The sequence below is a fragment of the Capra hircus genome, chromosome 11 (genome assembly GCF_001704415.2).
Source record: "Capra hircus breed San Clemente chromosome 11, ASM170441v1, whole genome shotgun sequence".
NCBI lineage: Eukaryota > Metazoa > Chordata > Mammalia > Artiodactyla > Bovidae > Capra > Capra hircus.
The window spans coordinates 73,736,539-73,756,370 of record NC_030818.1 but is presented as its reverse complement, the minus strand read 5'-3'; the positions used below and the strand labels follow the sequence as shown (position 1 = coordinate 73,756,370).

Below are 19,832 nucleotides of genomic sequence, written 5' to 3'. Positions count from 1 at the left end.
CCTTATCATTCCCCACCTGAAAGTTACCTTGTCCCGCCTCCTCCCCCATACTCTCAGAGCACCTTGTAATCCTCTCCTAGCACCTGCCAATCTTTGCTTGGACTAAGGTGTACTCCTCTTTCCTCTTCACAAGATTAAAAATCCCTAGAGGGCAGGGCCCGGCTCTCACTCGGGTTCTCGTGGAAGCAGTGTGGACCAGAGCCTCTTGCACACTGTAGAGGATTAAAGCAGTGTTTGCTAAACTGAATCCAACACTGTCTCCAGAGCCTCATCTGGAATCTACTGACCAAGTTCCCAAATGGGGGCAAATACTTTCCACAGCAAAGTTCGGATAGGTGCTTAAGAGGTTTGGGTCCACGGCTCCCAAAAGAGGCCGGGAATCTTTGTTTTCCTGCTCCCCTGCAATCCACATGGAGGTTGCAAGCAAATGACCAGGACTGGGCTGCTGGCAGGGAAGCTAAAAATAGCCACAGAGCCAACAGCAAGGAGTTAGCAGGACTTGTTGCTAGGGAGACCAGTCACAGAGAGAGCAACCAAGCGGGGAGAAAGCATCAGACCTGCACCCAGAGAGCAGAGGCCACAGTCGGGTTGGGCGGGGGGGACTCAAAGTTGACAGGGGTCCAAGGCTCCCACCTAGAGATGGTTCTGCCTTCTGGCAGCTCCTGACTAATACACTAAGTGGGGCAAATGTTCCCCCTGTCCCTCAGTAACCCATCTCCATGGAAACCACCATTGCTGGGGTGAAGTACCAGCCCCTGGAAGGGAGGCCTCTGCCTGGAGCTGGTTGTTATGGCAACCTCCCCCCCCACCCCCCAATCCTCTCTCTCCTGGCTTCTCCTGTGGGGAAAAGGTGGGGGCCTGGTCTTGGCTTAGCCAGTGTGACTAGGAAACACCGGCTTCCTGACAAGAGTGACCTACGATGGGCTCTTCGGAAGCTCCAGGGACCCCAGAAAGGCCAGTCAGTCCTCAGCACAAGGCAGAGCTTCCTTTCCTTCCTGTGGGGGCCTCAGAGGTCACCTTGACAGGAGAATCTCAAACTCATTTGTATCAGGATCACCCAAGGAGGTTTTTAAAAATACAGATTCCTAGGCCCACCTATGGCGATGAGCTGGCTTGGGGTAGAGCCCAAGAATCTATTAAAACCCCCTCCCCCTAAGTGATTCTGCTTCCAACCAGGTATGGAGATCACCGAGGGCCCTGGCTGTTACAAATGAGGAAACAGGCCTACAGGGTACTGAGCCCACCCAAAGGGTCAAAACTGAGGAGGGGGAGGTAGAAGGAGGGGAGTCACCCCCTCTCCTGGGCCTGTCTCTCTTGCTTCCCCTTCAAACCAGAACATGGTGATGTCTGATATTGGACTGTGACTTAAAACTGAGCCTCTCCACAAACTGTCCCGTCTGGCAGAAAGTGGAGGGGAGTGGAGCTGGACAGCCTGGTCCCCAGAGTGTTTCAGAGTGGTGGCGGCCCAGGCAGGCGACCTGGACTGAAAGAGGAAATCCATCCTCCTTCGGAAGGAAACCAAAAGGGTCACCATGGAAACTGCAGTGTGCTGGCCTGGTTGGGCTTGGTGCCATCCCCAAACCTGGGCCCAAGAGAGGCTCATCTTTAGGCAAAGGCCATGGGGCAGGGGCAGCCCACCCCCTCAAAACCCCTCACTGCTGCCGGTCTAGTCTACTCGCAGAACTGTAAAGAGGCTGCGCTTTATCCAGGAGCCAACCTCTGAGCCTGCCTGAATCACACCAAAACCCTAGCATCCAGCAGCAGCACCACACCAACAGCAGCAGGGTGGGTTGGGGCAGGGGCAGGTGGGGGGGGCGCATGGGGGAGGGGGTTGGGGGTTGGGGGAGGGAGGGGGCGGAGCCAGTGCAGGAGCTGACCTCCCTCCTGTTACTCCTCACAGCCTAATTGTGTGCCCAGGACCCACCGCACATGAAGCCACAGCCCTCATTCAAGACAGCATGCAATTAGATGGTAAATTATGTGGTAGAGATGCTTTCTCCATGTGCTGAAGGAAATCTGAGGTGGCCGGGACCAGTCAAGGCAGGAAGACTGAGGGAAGATGAGAGACGGTGAGCCAGGACAGGGCCCAGCCTCCCAGGTTTCTCAGACGGCAGATCTTTGGGGGCATCTGCAATTGCGTTAGCTTCCCAGAGAGATGCACAAGCACAGCTGTGTGCACACCTGTTAGGGAGGCGAGCCGCCCAGGGCCTCCTGCCTGTTCTACATTCCACTGATGACAAACATCTGATCCAGAGTAAAATGCAGGGTCTGGGAGCCACCTCCTCGCTGACCCCTCATGTCTCCATCTCTTCTGCCTCTCTCCCTGGTTCTCCCATCCCTTCCTTCCTGGCTTCCCCGTCCCTTCCCAGTCATTGCATGCTTGGAAGTCTCAATTCGCCAGACCTGCCAGCAGCTCCCGAGGCCTCAGCTGCAGCCTCCTTTCTGCCCTTGCCCATCTGACCCCTCTTTCCCGACGGCTCCAGGTCTGCTACTTAAGAGGAAGGCTTCTCCACAAACCCGACTCTCCCGCCCCATCACTTCCAGCCCCTAACCGGGAGCTGCAGGGTGAGCACGGCCCTGCCTGTGAGCAGGCTGTGGGCAGGGAGCAAGGGTGGAGGCGGTGGTGCTGCAGGTCCCCAGGTCTCACCTGCCCCTTGCCAGGAAAACGAACAGAAGGGGCAGGATGGGAGCAGAGGATCACAGCTGATGACAAAGCTTTCGGTAAGTGCCTAGCTTCTTTGGATCTTAGTTTCTTAATCAGTCCGATGGGACCACAGATATCTGCTGAGTATTACAGGTAAGGTCAAAGGAAATCAGGAGGGCATATCATGTAAGAGGTTTGGAAAGAACCTTTCGACAAGTTAGCTTGACCACATACAGTCACTTTGCTTTAGAAACTAGACTCTGGGGAGACTTGTTAATTTTATACCTGGGGGGTGTGGGTCCAAAGAAACCAAGTAAACCTGAACTGCCAGGGTTGCTTTCTCCTCCCCTCCCCCACCCCAGGCTCCAGGGGTCAAAGGGAGGGACCTCAGGGACCACCATTCAGATTCAGGCATGCAGACCCTCTCAAGTTTCAGGGTCCAAAGGGAAGACCCAGGAGGAACCCAGCGGACAAGCCTTGGGGTAAACCCGTTGCTGAAAACACTAGGAACGCCTACCATCTCCATCCCAAAGGAAACATTTGAATTCCTGCACCAAGTCCTTTCCGGTCTTCTCCCCCCACCTCTACTGGGAAACAGTTCTCTAGCTGTGCCAGCGTTAGAGCTCAGTGTTCACGGTCTGAGTTTCAAGCCCTTAGTCACCTGGACAGCCTTAGGAGAGATCTGCGCCTGGGCCCAGAACTAAATTCCAAGTGTACTGAATCCAGGGTGGGGAGCCCAGAGAGCAATGGTTAATAATGCGAATGTGCAGGGAGACCCCGTGAGGGTGACCGGGTGGTGGTGGTTCAGTTGCTAAGTCATGCCCAACTCTTTGCAACTCTGTGGACTGCAACATGCCAGGCTTCCCTGTCCTTCACTATCAGGGTGGTGGGTGACACAATAAATGCATCTTTGGAGGCATCTCTTCCGTGTCAGGGGGCTTCCCGGTTTACTCAAGTGGTAAAGAATCTGCCTGCCATGCAGGAGACCTGGGTTCGATCCCAGCTTGGGAAGATCCCCTGGAGAAGGACGTGGCAACCTACTCCAGTATTCTTGCCTGGAGAATTCCATGCACAGAGGAGCCTGGCGGGCCACAGTCCATGAGGTTGCAAAGAGTCGGACTCGACTGAGCAAGTACCACTATTCACTACGCTTCTGTGTCGGGTTTGGTTTATGTCCGATCATCTGAAGCTGGGTGGTTCTCAAACTTGCACAAGCCCCAGAACCATGGGCATCTGACTAGAGAGTCAGATTTCCCAGGAATCACACCAGGGTCTCTGCCTCATAGCTCCGGAATGTGTGTGTCAGTCACTCAGTTCTAACCCGTCAGATCTCTGGCCATCCTGGTCCTCCCCCTCTCCCATGCCAACTGCACACTGTGAGCAAATTTTACTGTTTTTCTGACTTGCCGTCCCTTAATAACAACTCTTCACAGATGCTATATGACTCTTTAGTTAAGGAATAATGGGCAGTGTATTTTTAATTTTTCACTTTCAACTCAGATTAGGAAAAAAAAGTAGGAATAAAAAAGTGCAGTCTCCTGTTTATGCGAATCTCGGTACTATTTAAAAGGCAACTCTTTTAAAAGCCTCCAGAGACAGGTGCAAAGGGGGCCTTTAGTGGTCCTTCAATTGTTCTGGAACTCCTGTCAGCTGGTTGCTCCCAGAAGCCCCAGGTAGGTGAGCTGACCCTCCCTACCCTGGTCCTTCCAATGCAGGGTTCCTCCCTCCCTGCTCGCAAGCCTGCACTTACCCTCCTAGTGGATGACTCCTGAGTGCCTGCTAAACCCCTCCCCATTGTCAGCCACCCTGCTGGCTTCTCAAAAGCAGCTTGTCCAAAACCTAACTTAAAAGTCCACTCCTGGGACTTCCTGGTGGTCCAGCAGTTAAGAATCCACCTTCCAATGCAGGGGACGTGGGTTTGAGCCCTGTGGCACATGGCAAGAAGGCCTGCCTGCCACAACTACTGAGCCTGCACGCCACGACGAAAGATCCCACATGCCGGAACCAAGATCTGACACAGCCAGACAAGCAGATAAATTTACTCCTCCTAAGAGGGTATCTTCGTGACTTTAGGGCAGGCAGAGAACTCAGAGATCACACACACACACTCACTCCAATAAAAGAAGAATTTGGTTAACTGGACTTTGTTCAAATGAAAAGCTTCTGACCATCAAAATAAATCCGTAAGAAAATGGTAAGTCCATACCACCTTCCTGTTCCAAACCTGCTCTTCCTCCCTAGCTCAGGATTTCCTAGCTCGTATCATGACCGACCACTCACCGCAGCCCCCAAATACCAGCCCAGTTTCTCCCTCGCCTCCAACCAGAGGCAAACTGTATCAGTTCTATCAAGTCTGCCTCCCACTGCCTGGCCACTTTGTCAAAATCAGATGAAACGCCCTAATTGGTCCTTCTAACCTTCCTTGGGTCCCTTTGCATTGCAGCCAGGGAGGGTTACCTTCCCAAAATACACACCCGGTTCTCTAACATTCCAGCTCCCTCCTGCACAGTGAAGCCCACGTTTCTCACTATGACAGGGAGGCTGGTAACAATCTGACCATCTCCCTTTGCAGTTTTATCTCTTCTTACACTTCCTTGCCAACTCCCACACCTAGTTACCAGCTCTCACGCTGTTCCCTGACCAACCCAGAAGTTTTATGCCTCTTTGTCTTTGCCCTCAGTGGTTCTTTTTCCTGAAACGCCTTCCTTATTTATCCTTATTGGAATTCTCAAAGGACATCTCCTCCAGGGAACCTTCCAGGAGTTCCCCCAGAAGTTCTCTTGCCCTCCTCTGTGCTCACCAGACTCTTGGTGGCAGAAACACAGGCCGAGGCCCATGCTCCATCTGATGCTGTGGCTCACGGTGGGCACTCCCACCTCCTCCTCTAGACCATGTGTGCCCTGGGACAGGGACTGTGTCCACTGTCTCCTCCAGTGCCAGCATGGCGCTGCGTGTATTTAGTAAATACAGACTCAAGTCCGTTTACGACATCTAGAGTACTGGCTCCTTAACAGAGGCACACAGTCCAGCTGAGCCCCACCCCCCCACCCCGCCCCCGTGCTTGAGTATCCCAGGGACCTGCTTAATGAATGCTCTGATCATGAAAGCAAAGGAGAATAGCACCATTGGATCTTCTCTGTTGGCCTCACAGCGAGGGCTATGAGGTGGTTTCTGAAAGCTGAAATAAAAATGCAAGAAATCTTGAGGTGCTCTAGATCCCAAACTCCTAGAGGGTTTTTTTAAGACCCTTAGAGGGTTTTTAGAGGGTTTTTTTTTTTCAGTGCCCTCCCCCCACTGTCCCCATCAGGCAAACTCCTATCCCGGGAGCAGGCCTGCAGGATGTCTCTTCTACGGCAGGTCTTCCCAGCCTCCTTGGGCAGGGCTAGTTAGCTTGCTCCCATGGCTCCTTTCCTCCTATTTCTGTCCTAGTCCTTACTGGGTTGCAGCACTTAACTGCCTACTGCTGCCAGGGTGGGGTTCTGACGTTCCTTTAAACGTGTTTCTTTAGTGTCTAGAAAATGTGGGAAAGTGGCAGAGACCCAGATGAATATGGAGTTTTCTGAAAGCCTGAGCACAAAGTATTTGCTCAGTCAAGGTTTGTAACTCTCAAAATGAAGGGTGAATGTGTGACTAAAGAAGAGAAAACGAGCAGTAAGGGGCAGACCTAGCTAGACACCTGGTGACCAAAGCCAGAACAGGGATGTGCAGTTCCTGGGCTGAGGAACTGCCCCCAGGAACGTGTGCCTGTTAAGACAGGGCTGTGTCTGCAACATCACCTTTTTAGTGGTGGCTTCAAGCCTCTCCCTTGCCCAGGTGAGTAGCAAGCCCTACTATTTCTGATCCTGGCAGCAAACACAATAAAAGGGGTCCACCATGAAGAGGAAAGTAAAACTAGATTCTAGCACAAAACATTAATTTTGTGAAAGTTTTTTCTAAGCATCTTTATTAAGATGCTTTATGTATGTGCCTCTAAAAGAAGCATATATGTGAGGTATGAGAATGCACTCAAACATTTAATTTAGGACGTCCATACAAGGAGACATAGGGAGCTACAGCTCATGACTTCAGTCCGCCTCCCCTTAAATTATGCTATTTCCGAATCTCAGGGGTCATCTGGTCCATTTGTACCCTGCTACAAACGAGGAAACTAAAGTACAGAGAGAACAACCTTCTCAAATTGATCCTGGGTAGAGGCTGTACTCCGGAGAAGGCGATGGCACCCCACTCCAGTACTCTTGCCTGGAAAATCCCATGGACAGAGGAGCCTGGTAGGCTGTAGTCCATAGGGTCACGAAGAGTCAGACACAACCGAGTGACTTCACTTTCACTTTTCACTTTCATGCATTGGAGAAGGAAATGACAACCCACTCCAGTGTTCTTGCCTGGAGAATCCCAGGGACGGGGGAGCCTGGTGGGCTGCCGTCTATGGGGTTGCACAGAGTCGGACACGACTGAAGCGACTTAGCAGCAGCAGCAACAGCAGAGGCTGTACTCAGAAACCAGGCCTCCTGAATCTCATTCCATTTACTTAATCCAATTTCACAACATCAAAACCAATCATGAGAAAAACAGCAGTTCAAGGGCGAGGGCTCAGGACCAAAGGAGTGGAGAAGGAAGTAGGGAAGGGGTCCCCAGGGTGAAAGGGACCCAAACCTGGCAAAACCCTGCAGCCGAGGGAGGGGCAGAGAGCTGGGCCAGTGAGCTCCCTCCAACCCTATCCAGTAGTTTCAGGGGAAGCCAAGACTGAAAACCAAGAAGACACAGTTCTAGTGGAGTTGTTTGCTAAACAGAAGCAGCCTGCGATCTGGAGTCTGGTTTAGCCCAAAGGCCTCTCCACAAGGATGTCCACATGGCTCTTATCTCATCTACAGGAATCTTAGCTTCCTAGTGGTAAAATAGGGACGAAAATTAGCTTACTTATAGTAATTGTGAATAGTATACCTGTGAAATGACAAAAATAATACAATTTAGTAACAAGTCTGATGTCCTTTATTTAAGGGAAAACAGTCCACAGACTGGGGAAGTACAGCGGCTTAGAGCTGCAAGAGCGCCTTCCCAAGGATGCTGGGCCAGCGTAAGTAAGTTCCGCCCACTGACAGAAGAGGCATCCGGAACAGGAACAGGGCATGATTGGCCAGCAAGGATGGGATTTCCTTATAAGGTAGCGAGTCTTGTTTCCTAGGGGAAAGTGAATCCACTAAACTGAGCTGAAGAGTTAGCAGGAGTTTCCCATACCTGCACTGACCTAGCTTTATTATTTAAAAAAATTTTTTTTGGCTGAGGCATGGCATACAGGATCTTAGTTCTCCAACTGAGGATCAAACCTCGGCCCCCTATATGGAAGCATGGATTCCTAACCACTGGGCTAGCCCATGGACCACCTAGGGTTTCCCAGGTGGCAGAGGGGTAAAGAATGTGCCTGCCAATGCAGGAGATGCAAAACACAAAACGGGGTTCAATCCCTGGGTCGAAAGATCCCCTGGAGAAGCAAATCCCCTGGCTACTCACTCCACTATTCTTGCCTGGAGAATCCCATGGACAGAGGAGCCTGGAGGGCACAGTCCATGGGGTTGCAAAGAGTCAGACATAACTGAGCACACACACACACAGGGACGGCCTAGCCCATGCACTGACTTAGGTTTAGATTTCTGATCTGGGCCGGGCCACAGGGGTGGTCTCTATTTTGTGAAACCTGAAATACAACATTACTTTATCATTAGGATTGTGGTAGAAGTTAATGCTCTCGGCACTGTCCCTGAGATGAAGTGAAAAGTGAAAGTCGGTCAGTCATGTCTGACTCTTTGTGACTCCATGGACTCTACAGTCCATGGAATTCTCCAGGCCAGAATACTGGAGTGGATAGCCTTTCCATTCCCCAGGGGATCGTCCCAACCCAGGGATCAAACCCAGGTCTCCCACATTGCAGGCGGATTTATTACCAGCTGAGCTGCCTGAGATGAAGGAGGTGCTCACAAAGCTGCCCATCTGGCCTATTTCAGGTGTGGACGTGGCCACTGCTGAACCCAGGGCCTCCTTACTGTTTTCTCACCACTAAAAAGTGGGGGTTGTTCTCAGCACTCTTCTCTCTCTACCCACCGCCCCCACCCCCAGATGGAGTGAACATTTCCATGGGTGAACAGCTGGTCCACTGGAGAGACAACGGGCGCCTCTGTGATGAGTTTCACAGCCTGTCCTAAGGGCCAGCCCTGGAACTCACTACTGATTACAGGCTGTCACAACAGTGCCTTTAAAAGGTGTTCGTTCAGCCGTTCGGTAAAGCACACTTGTCACATCTGCTCTAAAGAGCATCATCTCCTTTAAGGGCAATGTTTTTCCTGAGGCCATCCTGTAAGGGTTCGGGTTTTCATTAGTTTATATACTATATGGTGAATAAGCAAGTAACGTCTGCCAGTTGGAATCCCCTAAAACTGCTACCCACATACTTGGCTAATAGTTTGGTTTCAGTCCTTAAAGGTCTACGTTACGTTGCCATTTCTCACATCTCCTGTACTAAAGCCCAGGAGATCACACTTAATTCATCTCCTTCTTCTCAAAGTGCCCGCCACAATACCCTCAACCCCCCAACACCGAAGGTGCTTGGGGATAGCTTATCAAATGGAATATAGCACAGCAGGAGATGACCTGCTGGACACTCAGAGGCTGTTCTTCCCATGGCCGACAGGAAGCACAGTCTGTTGAGACTGCAGGGTTATAAAGCAAGAGGAAGCAACATTTGCTCAGCTCACAGAAGCAGCAGCACAAATGGCCAATAAGCATATGAAAAGATGTCCAACCTCACTTATCTGGGAAATGCCAATTAAAATCATAACAAGATAGTGTTTTTCCCACCCATTAGATTAGCAAAATATTGATGTTGGCACAGGTGAAAATCTTCTCATACCCTGCTTACGGGAGCCTAAGTTGCCACTGCCCTTTTTGGAGGACAATTTGGCACACTGTATAAAATGCAAAATACACATTCCTTTCAACCCAGCATTTCTCTTTCTAGGTATCTCTCTGAGAGAAACAGATGCACACAGAGACATGACCAGGGATGTTCACTGCTGTGGTGCTTATGCAGTAAAATACTGTAAACCACACAAATGTCCACCAATAAGAGAATGGTTAAATAAAATCATGGTAATCCATACAGTGGAAGAGAACAGTAATTATGTGGCTTGATTGCCCAGACTTATCATAAGTGAAAAACCAAGCTGTAAAACGAAACTATAGTGTGGTTCTATTTATATAAAAAAGGAAAAGAGAAAAAAAGCAACTGTGAAGCAAAATTATAAATTTACACACACACATAGATGGATAGAGACAGCACCAGATACCTCTGGTAGGGGAATTAAAGTCACTGGGGAGGGATGGTTGTTTTTTGTTTTTTTTTTAAGAATGTATTTGTGTAATACTTATATAAAATCAGTTTTAAAAAACTAGGCATGTCCTATATATTCTAGCCCTGTGCTGTACATGTTATATATCCCTTATTAACTCACACAACTCTGAGATTAGAAGTAGTCATTCATTCATTCAGCAAACTTTTACAGAGTACCTCCTGAACGGCAAGCCCTGGGAGCAGAGGTGCCCAGAGGGCCTGTGCGGAACAAGCTCGGGTTGGGCAAAAGCAGAAAACACACTGGTGAGTGGGGTTCCATGAAGATGAGACGCACACAGGACACCAGAGTACAGCCAAAGTCTACAAACAGCGCAGGGACCTAAGCTTGAGGGGCGGGAGCAGTGGCGGGAGAGCGGGGCGGGGATGGGGTGATTAAGTGATGCAGAAGGTCCCGGGTCCAGCGAGTGGACAAGTTGGCACCTGGACTCACTTCCAGGAAAGTGAAGGCTGTGCTGCCTGTGGAGAGGAAAGGGGCCTCTGAGTGCAGGTGGGAGAAGGGAGGAGAGGACAGACTGGAATATGTGCACCAGAGATGACTGTTGCCTGTGTGCACGCTAAGCTGCTTTAGTCATGTCTGACTCTTCTTCGACCCCACGCACTGTGGCCCACCAGGCTCCTCTGTCCACAGAATTGTCCAGGCAAGAATACTGGAGTGGGCTGCCATCTCCTCCTCCAGGGGATCTTCCTGACCCAGGGATCTAACCCAAATCTCATATCTCCTGTATTGGCAGGCGGGCTCTTTACAACTAGCACCACCTGGGAAGCCCCTGATTACTTGTTATCAGTATTTAATAAGTGATGGCATATTCAAAAGCAGAGACATTACTTTGCCAACAAAGGTCCGTCTAGTCAAGGCTGTGGTTTTTCCAGTAGTCATGTATGGATGTGAGAGTTGGACCGTGAAGAACGCTGAGCGCCAAAGAATTGATGCTTTTGAACTGTGGTGTTGGAGAAGACTCTTGAGAGTCCCTTGGACTGCAAGGAGATCCAACCAGTCCATTCTAAAGGAGATCAGTCCTGGGTGTTCTTTGGAAGGAATGATGCTGAAGCTGAAACTCCAGTACTTTGGCCACCTCATGCGAAGAGTTGACTCATTGGAAAAGACTCTGATGCTGGGAGGGATTGGGGGGCAGGAGGAGAAGGGGACGACCAAGGATGAGATGGCTGGATGGCATCACTGACTCGATGGATGTGAGTTTGAGTGAACTCTGGGAGTTGGTGATGGACAGGGAGGCCTGGCGTGCTGCGATTCATGGGGTCACAAAGAGTCGGACACGACTGAGCGACTGACCCGAACTGAACTGAAACATCTAGTAAGTCTGAGGATGCAGGAGTCCCTCCATTTGGGTTGGAAGCCAGGAAAGAGGCAAGATTCTAGAACAGCAGGACATGGTTTCCTGACCCTGAAGCAATTTAGAATAGGTTGGGGCGAAGACATTAAAAAGAGTCATAATATCACCGGGCTATGACCGCATCCTAAAACCACAGCACTGACACACACGGGGAGCCCGCAAGCCCTCTGGCTGGATGGCAGTTCCAGGCCTCTGCCTCGCACTCCTGAGAGTTAACGAGGTAACACCTGAGAAAAGCCCTTCCTAAGCCTAAAGTGCTCCTTCAGGGCCACGCTGTTCTGAAAACAGAAAGAAGAGTCTGGAACTACCCTCCTTTGGGGGAAGGTGCCTCTCATCTCTCCTCCCCACACCCCACCCTGGGCTAGTTCTGCCAGGCCAAGGTAGGTGCTCCGTGGCTCAAGCACAGTGGAGAACCAGAGGGGACAGCAGGAACGTGGGATGGAAAAGACTCAGGCACCGCCTTACCCATGGGTGCCTGCCCTCAGTCCCCCAGCCTCAGACTATTCTCTGGGTACACTTGTCAGCAACACCAGAAACCAATGGCCTGGGCCCGAGCTCCCTGAGAAGTTGTCTCATATTTACCTCCCAACCGCTTAGCCAACCAACAGCTATTCACAGAGCCTGTTCTCCCTGCCCAATTATCAGGTTTGGCATAACTGGTGAAGACATAACATGTAAGAGTTGGTGAAAAGTACTCTATGAAATATAACTGACTGCTAAACCCAACAATATTAACAGTAAGGACTACAGGAGTGCAGAGAAGGGAAGAGGGCAGTGTGGACTGGAGAGATCCCAGAGAGCTTCTTGGAGGAGGCAGCAGCTCTCGGACTCAACCCTGAAGAATGAAAAGGGAAAAGTATAGCAGAAAGGAAGCAGAAAGGGGAGACCAGTCTCTCACAGGGACTGTTCTATTAGAGAATGGTAGTGGGGGGGTTTGGGGGGTGCAGCCCTTGTGGAGGTCACAGTGAGGGTCAAAGTCTTGAGAAACAGCCAGAGGATTTCTGACATGACAGGGAGACAATGGAGAGTTGTTGCTGGTTCTATTGCAGGGCCTGGTCATGACTAAGGCAAAATTTAATCCTTCCCAGGACGAGCACAGAGGTGCAGAGAATAGGAGATGGGACAGACAGATGTGAGCATCCCAGCTCAGGGAGGAATCCCCACTTCAGCCTGGCCAGAGGGGTTGGAAATGCCTCATTTTTCTCATCCAGTTATTTTAAATTTCATTTATTTTGTGATATTCTAAGTCTTCTTAGTTTCTGGGTTTTTTTTTTTTTTTTCAAAGCTTAAGGTTGGCAGGTAAACTCAGATGGTAAAGAGCAGACCTCACAGTGTGGAGTGACCAGGGAGGTCATGGGAAAAGGAAATTAAGCCGAGGGGGATATTTTGAGGGTAGAAGGCTCTATAGGCGAGGCACGTGGACCAGGGGCAGACTGGGGTCAGGTGAAGCCCCACAGCCTTCACACAAGCCCAGCTCCCCAGCCACCCTCCTGCTGCTCTGAGCCTGCATCCTGTGCTCCTTCATCCACCACCACGGACCTGCATTCCCGAAAGACCACACAGTCTTGTGCCTCTGAACTTCTGCACATACTATAAGTCTCTTTCTACCTTGCCTTTCCTCCCCTTTCCCTAAATTCTCGCTCGTCCTTTAAAAGCCAAAAGCCACCTCTTGCTGATGCAAAGGTGACCCAAGGCAGAATTAGTCTAAGTTCCTTGGTGATGCTCTGCCTGAGATGCCCGATCCCTCACCCTGAGTTTTAGCTGGGGGGACTTCCCTGGTGGTCCAGTGGTTAGGACTCTGTGCTTCCACCACAGGGGACACGGTTTCAATCCTTGGTTGGGAACTAAGATCCCACATGCCACATGGTGCAGCCAAAAAAGAAATTTTTTTTAAATAAATTTTAGCGGCAACTTTAAGATTGAGAAAACGTATCTATTATCTTACTTTTCCCTGTGAGTTGAGAAAAGACTGCCTTTTTTTTTTAACTGCAACTGAGGGCAGGCCTCCATAAGGGTTCTTCAAGTATAATTTGAGGATGACCAAATTTCTGGAAGCCCGTCAAGTGTAAAAGTCATTATATCTAACTTCTGGCCCCAGGGCTAAAGGAGAGAAGAAGCACAGACCCCACGTAACAAGTAGTTAAAAAGCAAAGCCCCTCCCACCGGCCACAGAGGAATAGCCCCAAGTCCTGAACGAAATTTCCATCCCAAAGACCACACTTATAGCTCAGAGACCTTGCAGAGGCTGTCCCTTTTCCAGGCTCTTCCAGGAGAGAAATTTCTGCCTTCCTGGATCGCAGAGGAAATGGAAATAATCAAGTAGCTACCACCCTCTCTCTCTCCCACCTGGTTCGGAACTTTCTCTAGAGCAAGCTCTCACACAATGCAGATGGGATAACACCCTCCTTTGTAGGCCTGGGGTAAAGACCACTGAGAGTGAAGGTGAAAGGCCCCAGGTGGCAATTCATGGCGGGTCCCTTCCCTTCCTGGTCAACTCGCTTTCTCTCTGCTCATCAGACACACAGGAGGGCAGTCCCCCAGTGGTTGCTCGGGGGCAATGTTTTCGCCCCTTGGTCTCCACCACCTCACTGCCTCTCGCTGCCGAAGCCCTGGCCTAGCTTCCTCCCTCCTGACCCGCACGGAAGCCTCTCTTAGAAAAGTCACCGGCTGCCTCCAGGTGGGCAGGTGCAAACAGCCCGTCTCAATTCAGCCTCCACAGGGCAAGGTGGCCACTGCCTCTGGAAAAGCTTCTCTCCTTTTTGAGATGCGGCTCTTCCTCCCAGGCCCCTTCTCAGTACCACTGCTGCCACTGCCCCTACCTCATGCGGCCATAACTGCAGGGTTTCTGTTGCCCGAGGCCTAGGATGCATCTCAGTTCTCTCAGGTCTCCTAGGTGAGCTCATCAGTGTTCGTGGCTCTATGCCTTCCCACCTTTGCATCTGCAGCCTGGCCTCCCTCCGCTCTGGGATCCGGGCACCTTAGTATCTCAGACTAAACGCTTGCTTCCCTCCCACCCAAACCCATTCCTCCTCCAGTCTTCCCATGCATCACCCCTGTGGGCCATGTCCATCCTCTCCCCTCCCACATCCTTCCCATCGGTTAGCAAGCCCAGATCTGTTCCTCTCCTTCACCATTGCTGCTCTTTTAATCTACATCGAATCACTCCTCTGCGTAGAAACCTTCAGGGGCTGCCCAGGATACTCAGCGTTAAACCAGCTTCCAGCCCAGATCTCAAGGCTCTGTATGATCAGCCTCTGCTTACCTCCCCTCGCCGCCTCTCATCTGGCCCCACTCTCTCCCGTTTGGTTCACTGAGAAGACCGGTCTTTTACACAACCAAACAAGCCAGGGCCTCGCTTGTGCTGTCTCCTCTGCCTAGAATACTCTCCCCCACCCCACAACTCACAGAGCCAGCTCTTTTATTCCTTCAGGTCTCAACTTCAATGCTGCCTTCTCCAAGAAGCCTCTCCATACCACCCCACCTAAAGCAGGCCTTTGTTACCCTCTATTTCAGGTCTAATAAGAGCTCTAGCTTGTTTTCTGTCCATCTCCCCCATCACAATGTCAGCTCCATGAGGGCAGGAATTATACGTGCATGAGGCCTAGACACTGCCTGCTTGCACGCTGAGTGTCCAGTAACATTTATGGAAATAACAAAGGACGCGCAGTCACTGCCTAGGGAGCCAGCAGTTCCCTGTAGAGTGAGAGGTTAACCTGAAGGGGAATGGGAAACTGAGGCTCAGCCAGGGCCTGACAACAGCCACAGACGGTGGCTGAAGCTAACTTCCAGGTTCCCGGTTCTGTGGGACGGGCTGGGGCCCAGGCCAGAGAAGGCACCTCACCTCCCTTTTCCAGCGTGCCAGCCACTCGTCCCGCTTGCGCTTGCTGATGTAGTAGGGGTCCCCCGCCTGGAAGGTGAGCCGCGGCATGGGCCGCTGGCGGAGGCTGGACTCCCAGCCCAGGCCACCCCGCAGCCGGCCCCGGGAGCCCTAGGACAGAGAGACGACAGACAGACTGGCATTAAGGTGGGCATGGACAGCCCTGCTGCAGGGTCGTTCCTCCTGGAGGGGAAACCAAGGAGGCACTCACCTCGTACAGAACACAGGAGCTCTGACTCCTGGCCGGAGATGCCGGCCCTGGAGTTCGGGACAAGCCCCTGCTTGGGTGGGAGGAGTGAGGGATGGGGCGGGATGTGGGGCGGGACATAAAACAGGAGGGGACGTGCTTGGTCTCGGAGTGGGGACCAGCTGGCTGCCTCGCTGGGGGCCTTCCAACCTCCACACCCACTTCCTCTGCTCCTCACGGAGGGACAAGTACAGAAGGGGCCAGGGGCCACCTCGGGCTCCCCTCACACACACTCGCCACAGTCGGTCAGAGCGGTGGCTTTCTTCTCCTAGAATCAGGATCCACAGAGCCCCTGGGGGTTGAGGAAAACACTTGCCTCCATTTTCATGGATTCGATGTTGGTCTCCTTCTGTTCTTTGCCTGTGGAGAGGGAAGAACAAAGGGACTGTCGGCAGAGTTACAGGAGTGGCTCAGAGGCCTCACCTTGTGCCTGGGGTCCCTGCCTCGGGGATAGGGCTTCTCCAGCCATTCGGTCGCGCCTGTGTCAAACCTGATGGCCTACTGTGTGCCAGGCATCATATCATGCTGGCCCCAGGACTCGGAGCACAGCCAGGGCAGAAAAAGGACCTGGGCAGGGTTGGAGGCCCAAACCCAAAGGAACAACAGAAAAGCCAGGGCTGTGGTTTCTGGCCCATGGAGTGAGTCAGGCACACAGGAGGGTCTGGAAAGAGCCCCTTTGGCTACTCCCAGTCAAGAGAGCTCAGTTACTGGAGGGGAGGCCAGACTGCGAGGTGTGGGGTGTGGCAAAGAAGCTCTGGGGGTGGAAGGACGGGGGCGCAGGAGGACCGGAGCAAGACTACTGAAGCAACTTTGTCTCTCTGAGACTCAGTTTCCTCATGTGGAAAATAAAGATGCTGGAAATGGTTTCTAAGGTGCTCCTGCAGTTCTCAACACCATACTTCTACCATGAATATCTGCCTCTGTACCCCATTCTCAGGTCCTTGAGTTCTGTCTTTATTCTAGAAGCCTTGGATTCCCACTCTCCACAGTCATTCTGGAATCTCTCCCAGCTTTTTCCTCATTGAGGATAGGTACATAACCCTGCTAATGCTTCAGACAGCATTTCCCTGCTCCTCTTCCCCACGGTTCCTCAGTTGGCCCGGACTCCAGTTCCTGGAATGGAAGGCTCCCCTGGGGGCTGAAGCCCCAGCAGTACAGCCTTTAAAGGTGGGGGGCAGGGAAGCCTTATCCTCTCCTGTCCTTCTCCAGGTCCCAAGCTCCAAAAGGTCCCGGAGCTCCTAAGCTGGTCCTGTCCCTCTCAGGTTCCTCACTGGCACACTCTGGAGTCTGCAGCCCTGCCTGGCTGTGGGTTGGGTTAATTTTGCCTTCCAGCTTCCTGCTGGAGACTGGGGGTGCTGAGGCAGAGAGGTTGTGTGGGGGGGGGGGGGGGGCGGGGTGAGCCTCCCCTCACCTGGGCCCCAGACCTCCTTTATCTGAAGCCAAGATTACTGTGCTTGGCCCCAAAGCAGGAAGGTCACTAAGGCTGGCTCAAGGTCACTTGGTAGGCTGGGGGTAGGGGGTTTGTGGGCGGCGTGAAGGGGAGACAAAGAGCCCAAAACGGAAAAAACAGCCCTTCTTGCATCTCCTGGCTGTGAGGCGGAAACCAGCCACAGCACTGAAGGTCTCTGAATCCCCAAGCCCCTGAAGAGGCTGTTTCTTCCCCCTTCTCTCACTCACGGAGGGAGACCTGCGGCTCCGCTCTGGGCTTCGATGACCTGGAGCCTGGGGACAGGGCAGGCAGGGCTGCACCTGCGGGTTTGCTGGGAGGTGTGGACCCCGTGGTGCCAGATGCCCAGGGCGCCAGGAGGAAGCGGGGGCGCGTATTAACTCGCCAGCGCTGTGTACACAGCAGGCCTTTTAAGGTACGTCTCACCGGACTTTCCCTGTCGCTTCCTCGTGCTTCCTTTAGGCCGTCTGGCCTCACCACTGCCAGCACCCCCTCCCCGCGCCCCAACTGTTTCTCTCGCCTTCTGGGGCAGGACTCCCCCTCCCGCCCGCCGGCTCCGGACCTCCCTCCTTCCCCGGGTCCCCGCCCCTCAACGTCTCTCAGACCCCCCGTGTTCCACCCGGCGACGCTCTGGGCTGGCCAGGAGGCGGCGCCCACCCTCGGATCACGCGGCGCCTGGGACCTTTCTTCCGGGGGACCCTCCGTGGCTTTTGGCTTGTGGGGAATCCTCTGTTCACTACTATTACCGAGAATCGGGGCTGAAAGGAATTGTCCAGATGGTGGGATACTTGTCTTGCCCTTCGAGGGGGAAACTGAGGCGCGGCGGGGGGCGTGGGGTGGGGCGGGGAGCGGAGGGACTTACTACCAGAGCTGAGATTTTAGGGCTCCTGACTCCCAAGCCGGCTATCTCCTTTTCACATCACACCGCCCTGAGGCTCCCCTCTTCCTCCTTCCCCAGCCCCCATGCTCCCCGAAACAGAACTACTTTTCCTCATGCGGTTTCCAACTGGCTTCTTTCTGGAATGTTCTCCCTGACAGATTCCGCGCATGCCCACTTCAGTGATATCGCACACACACTTTCCAGCCCGGCCCAGCAAAACAACCAACTGGGCTGCTTCAGAATGCAGCACTTGTCCTGAGTCAGGGGGTGGTCAGCTGCTCTCTGGACACTCCCTCTGCTGTCCATCTGCTCCCGGCCCAGACCCAGGGTCGCAGGCTGGGCCAGGTGGCTGTGTGTCTTCCAGGATGGCCCTGGCAGGCTTGGACATAACCCTGGGGCATCTCAGGTCCTGGGGGCAGGGGAGGCCAGAGTGCTTCTAACACTTACCTGCTGGTCTGAGGCTATACTCTGCCAGGGGGTCACCTCCAAATTCCCTTTAAAATGAACCAAAATCCCACGGACAGGACTGAGGTCAGGCTGGCCTCAGAGGGTAGTTACTAGCCCAGGACTAGTGTGTCAGTCTAAGCAGAGAGAAGCTCTGTGCTGACCCTCATCTGGCCCTTCACCAAGTTGTATAATCTCAGTAACTAACTTAACCTGTCTCAGTCTCCCCATCTGAAAAATGGGGATAATAAAAGTCTTCCTTAGATGCTTGCAAGGATTAAATGAGAGAATTACATAAAAAAAAAGGGCTTCTCAAATTTAATATGCCTCAGAATCATGAGGATCTCTTTCAAATGTAGATTCTGATTCAATAGGTCTATGGGTGGGGCTGGAGACTGCATTTGTAACATGCCAGGTGATGCCAGGAGACGCTGCTCGTCCATGGATCATTTTGAGTAGCAAGAACATAGAACACTCAACACATGGTTAATATTCAGTAAAAAAGAAAGCTACATTACCATCATTACTACTATCACCATGATGGCCTTAATGCTAGGAGTGCAGGAGCAGTTCCAAGGCCACCACCTGCCTGTCCAGGTGGCTCGTGTCCTTATTACTCATCATCTCCCCTGTTCCTCCTTTCTCCTGGCTGTACTATCAGGATTTGGGGCTCCTACGTGCACACAGGAGGGTGCCCAGGACAAGACTGCTTTAAAGTCCTCCATGTTTCCTGTGTAGGAAATAATGAGAGGAGTTCCGGGAGAGACAGATGGGGCCCCTGAAAAGAGACCATGACCAAGTCACTTTCTCCCTGGGGCCTCAGTCTCCTTCCTTCTTGGAACCAAGCAGCTGCATATGCATTCTATGGGGCCAACTGCTGAAGCAGTGGCCGAGCCTCCAGTAGGCCACTGCCCACCCCTCTAGGAACCAGCTCACCAGTCTCTGCATCCAGGCAATTCACCGTGACCTTCAGGGATCCGAGCTTTGATCCCTGCCAGCATCTCTACAGCCTCAATAGCTGAAGCCACACAGGAGTGCTCCAAGGCCAAATTTTGGAGATCAAGGACACACAGGACGTTCTCGCCCACTGCACTCTGCACTAAGAGTCTGAGAAGGATCCCTCAGTGTGCGAAAGTCCCAAACCCAGGAGTCACCCTGACATCATCTCTGCCCGCCCCCCTCCTGTCCCTGGCACTCATCCACAGCTCTCCAGATCTGCCATCCTCCCCTCGGCGCCTGATTGCTCATCCTGCTTCCCGGCCCCTCTGTTCCATCCCAGGATCCAGATGGCAAAGGGATCTTTTCAAAACGTAAAGCGGATCATGTCACCCCTCGAGAGGGCAGCCTTGAAGCTGCACTGGCCGTATCTGCTGTCCCCGTCGCACACCCTTCTCCCTCCTTCCCCCCATTCCACACGTGTGCGTTTCTGTCAGGTCCCTGGATACCCTGCTCCCTCCCACCTGTTCTCACCCCCTCGCTTGGTAAACCCCAGCTCATCCTTCTGCTTAGGTGTAACAGCCCAGCTTGTCTGGGGCTCCT

General features: G+C 52.5%; 1 protein-coding gene across 10 annotated transcripts in view; it reads right to left on the bottom strand.

Moving 5' to 3' along the window:
• DNMT3A (DNA methyltransferase 3 alpha) overlaps positions 1 to 19,832 on the bottom strand; it is a 104,354-nt gene that overhangs the window by 27,818 nt on the left and 56,704 nt on the right. For all 10 annotated transcript variants that reach the window (XR_001918835.1, XR_001918834.1, XR_001918836.1 and 7 more), the window contains 2 exons: positions 15,839 to 15,882; positions 15,240 to 15,386 (listed from right to left, as the gene is read on the bottom strand). Coding sequence is in view for 7 of the 10 variants with exons in the window: in XM_018055548.1 (XP_017911037.1) it covers positions 15,240 to 15,386; positions 15,839 to 15,882 (191 nt within the window). In the remaining 3 variants the exon portion in view is untranslated. The remainder of the gene's footprint in view (positions 1 to 15,239; positions 15,387 to 15,838; positions 15,883 to 19,832) is intronic.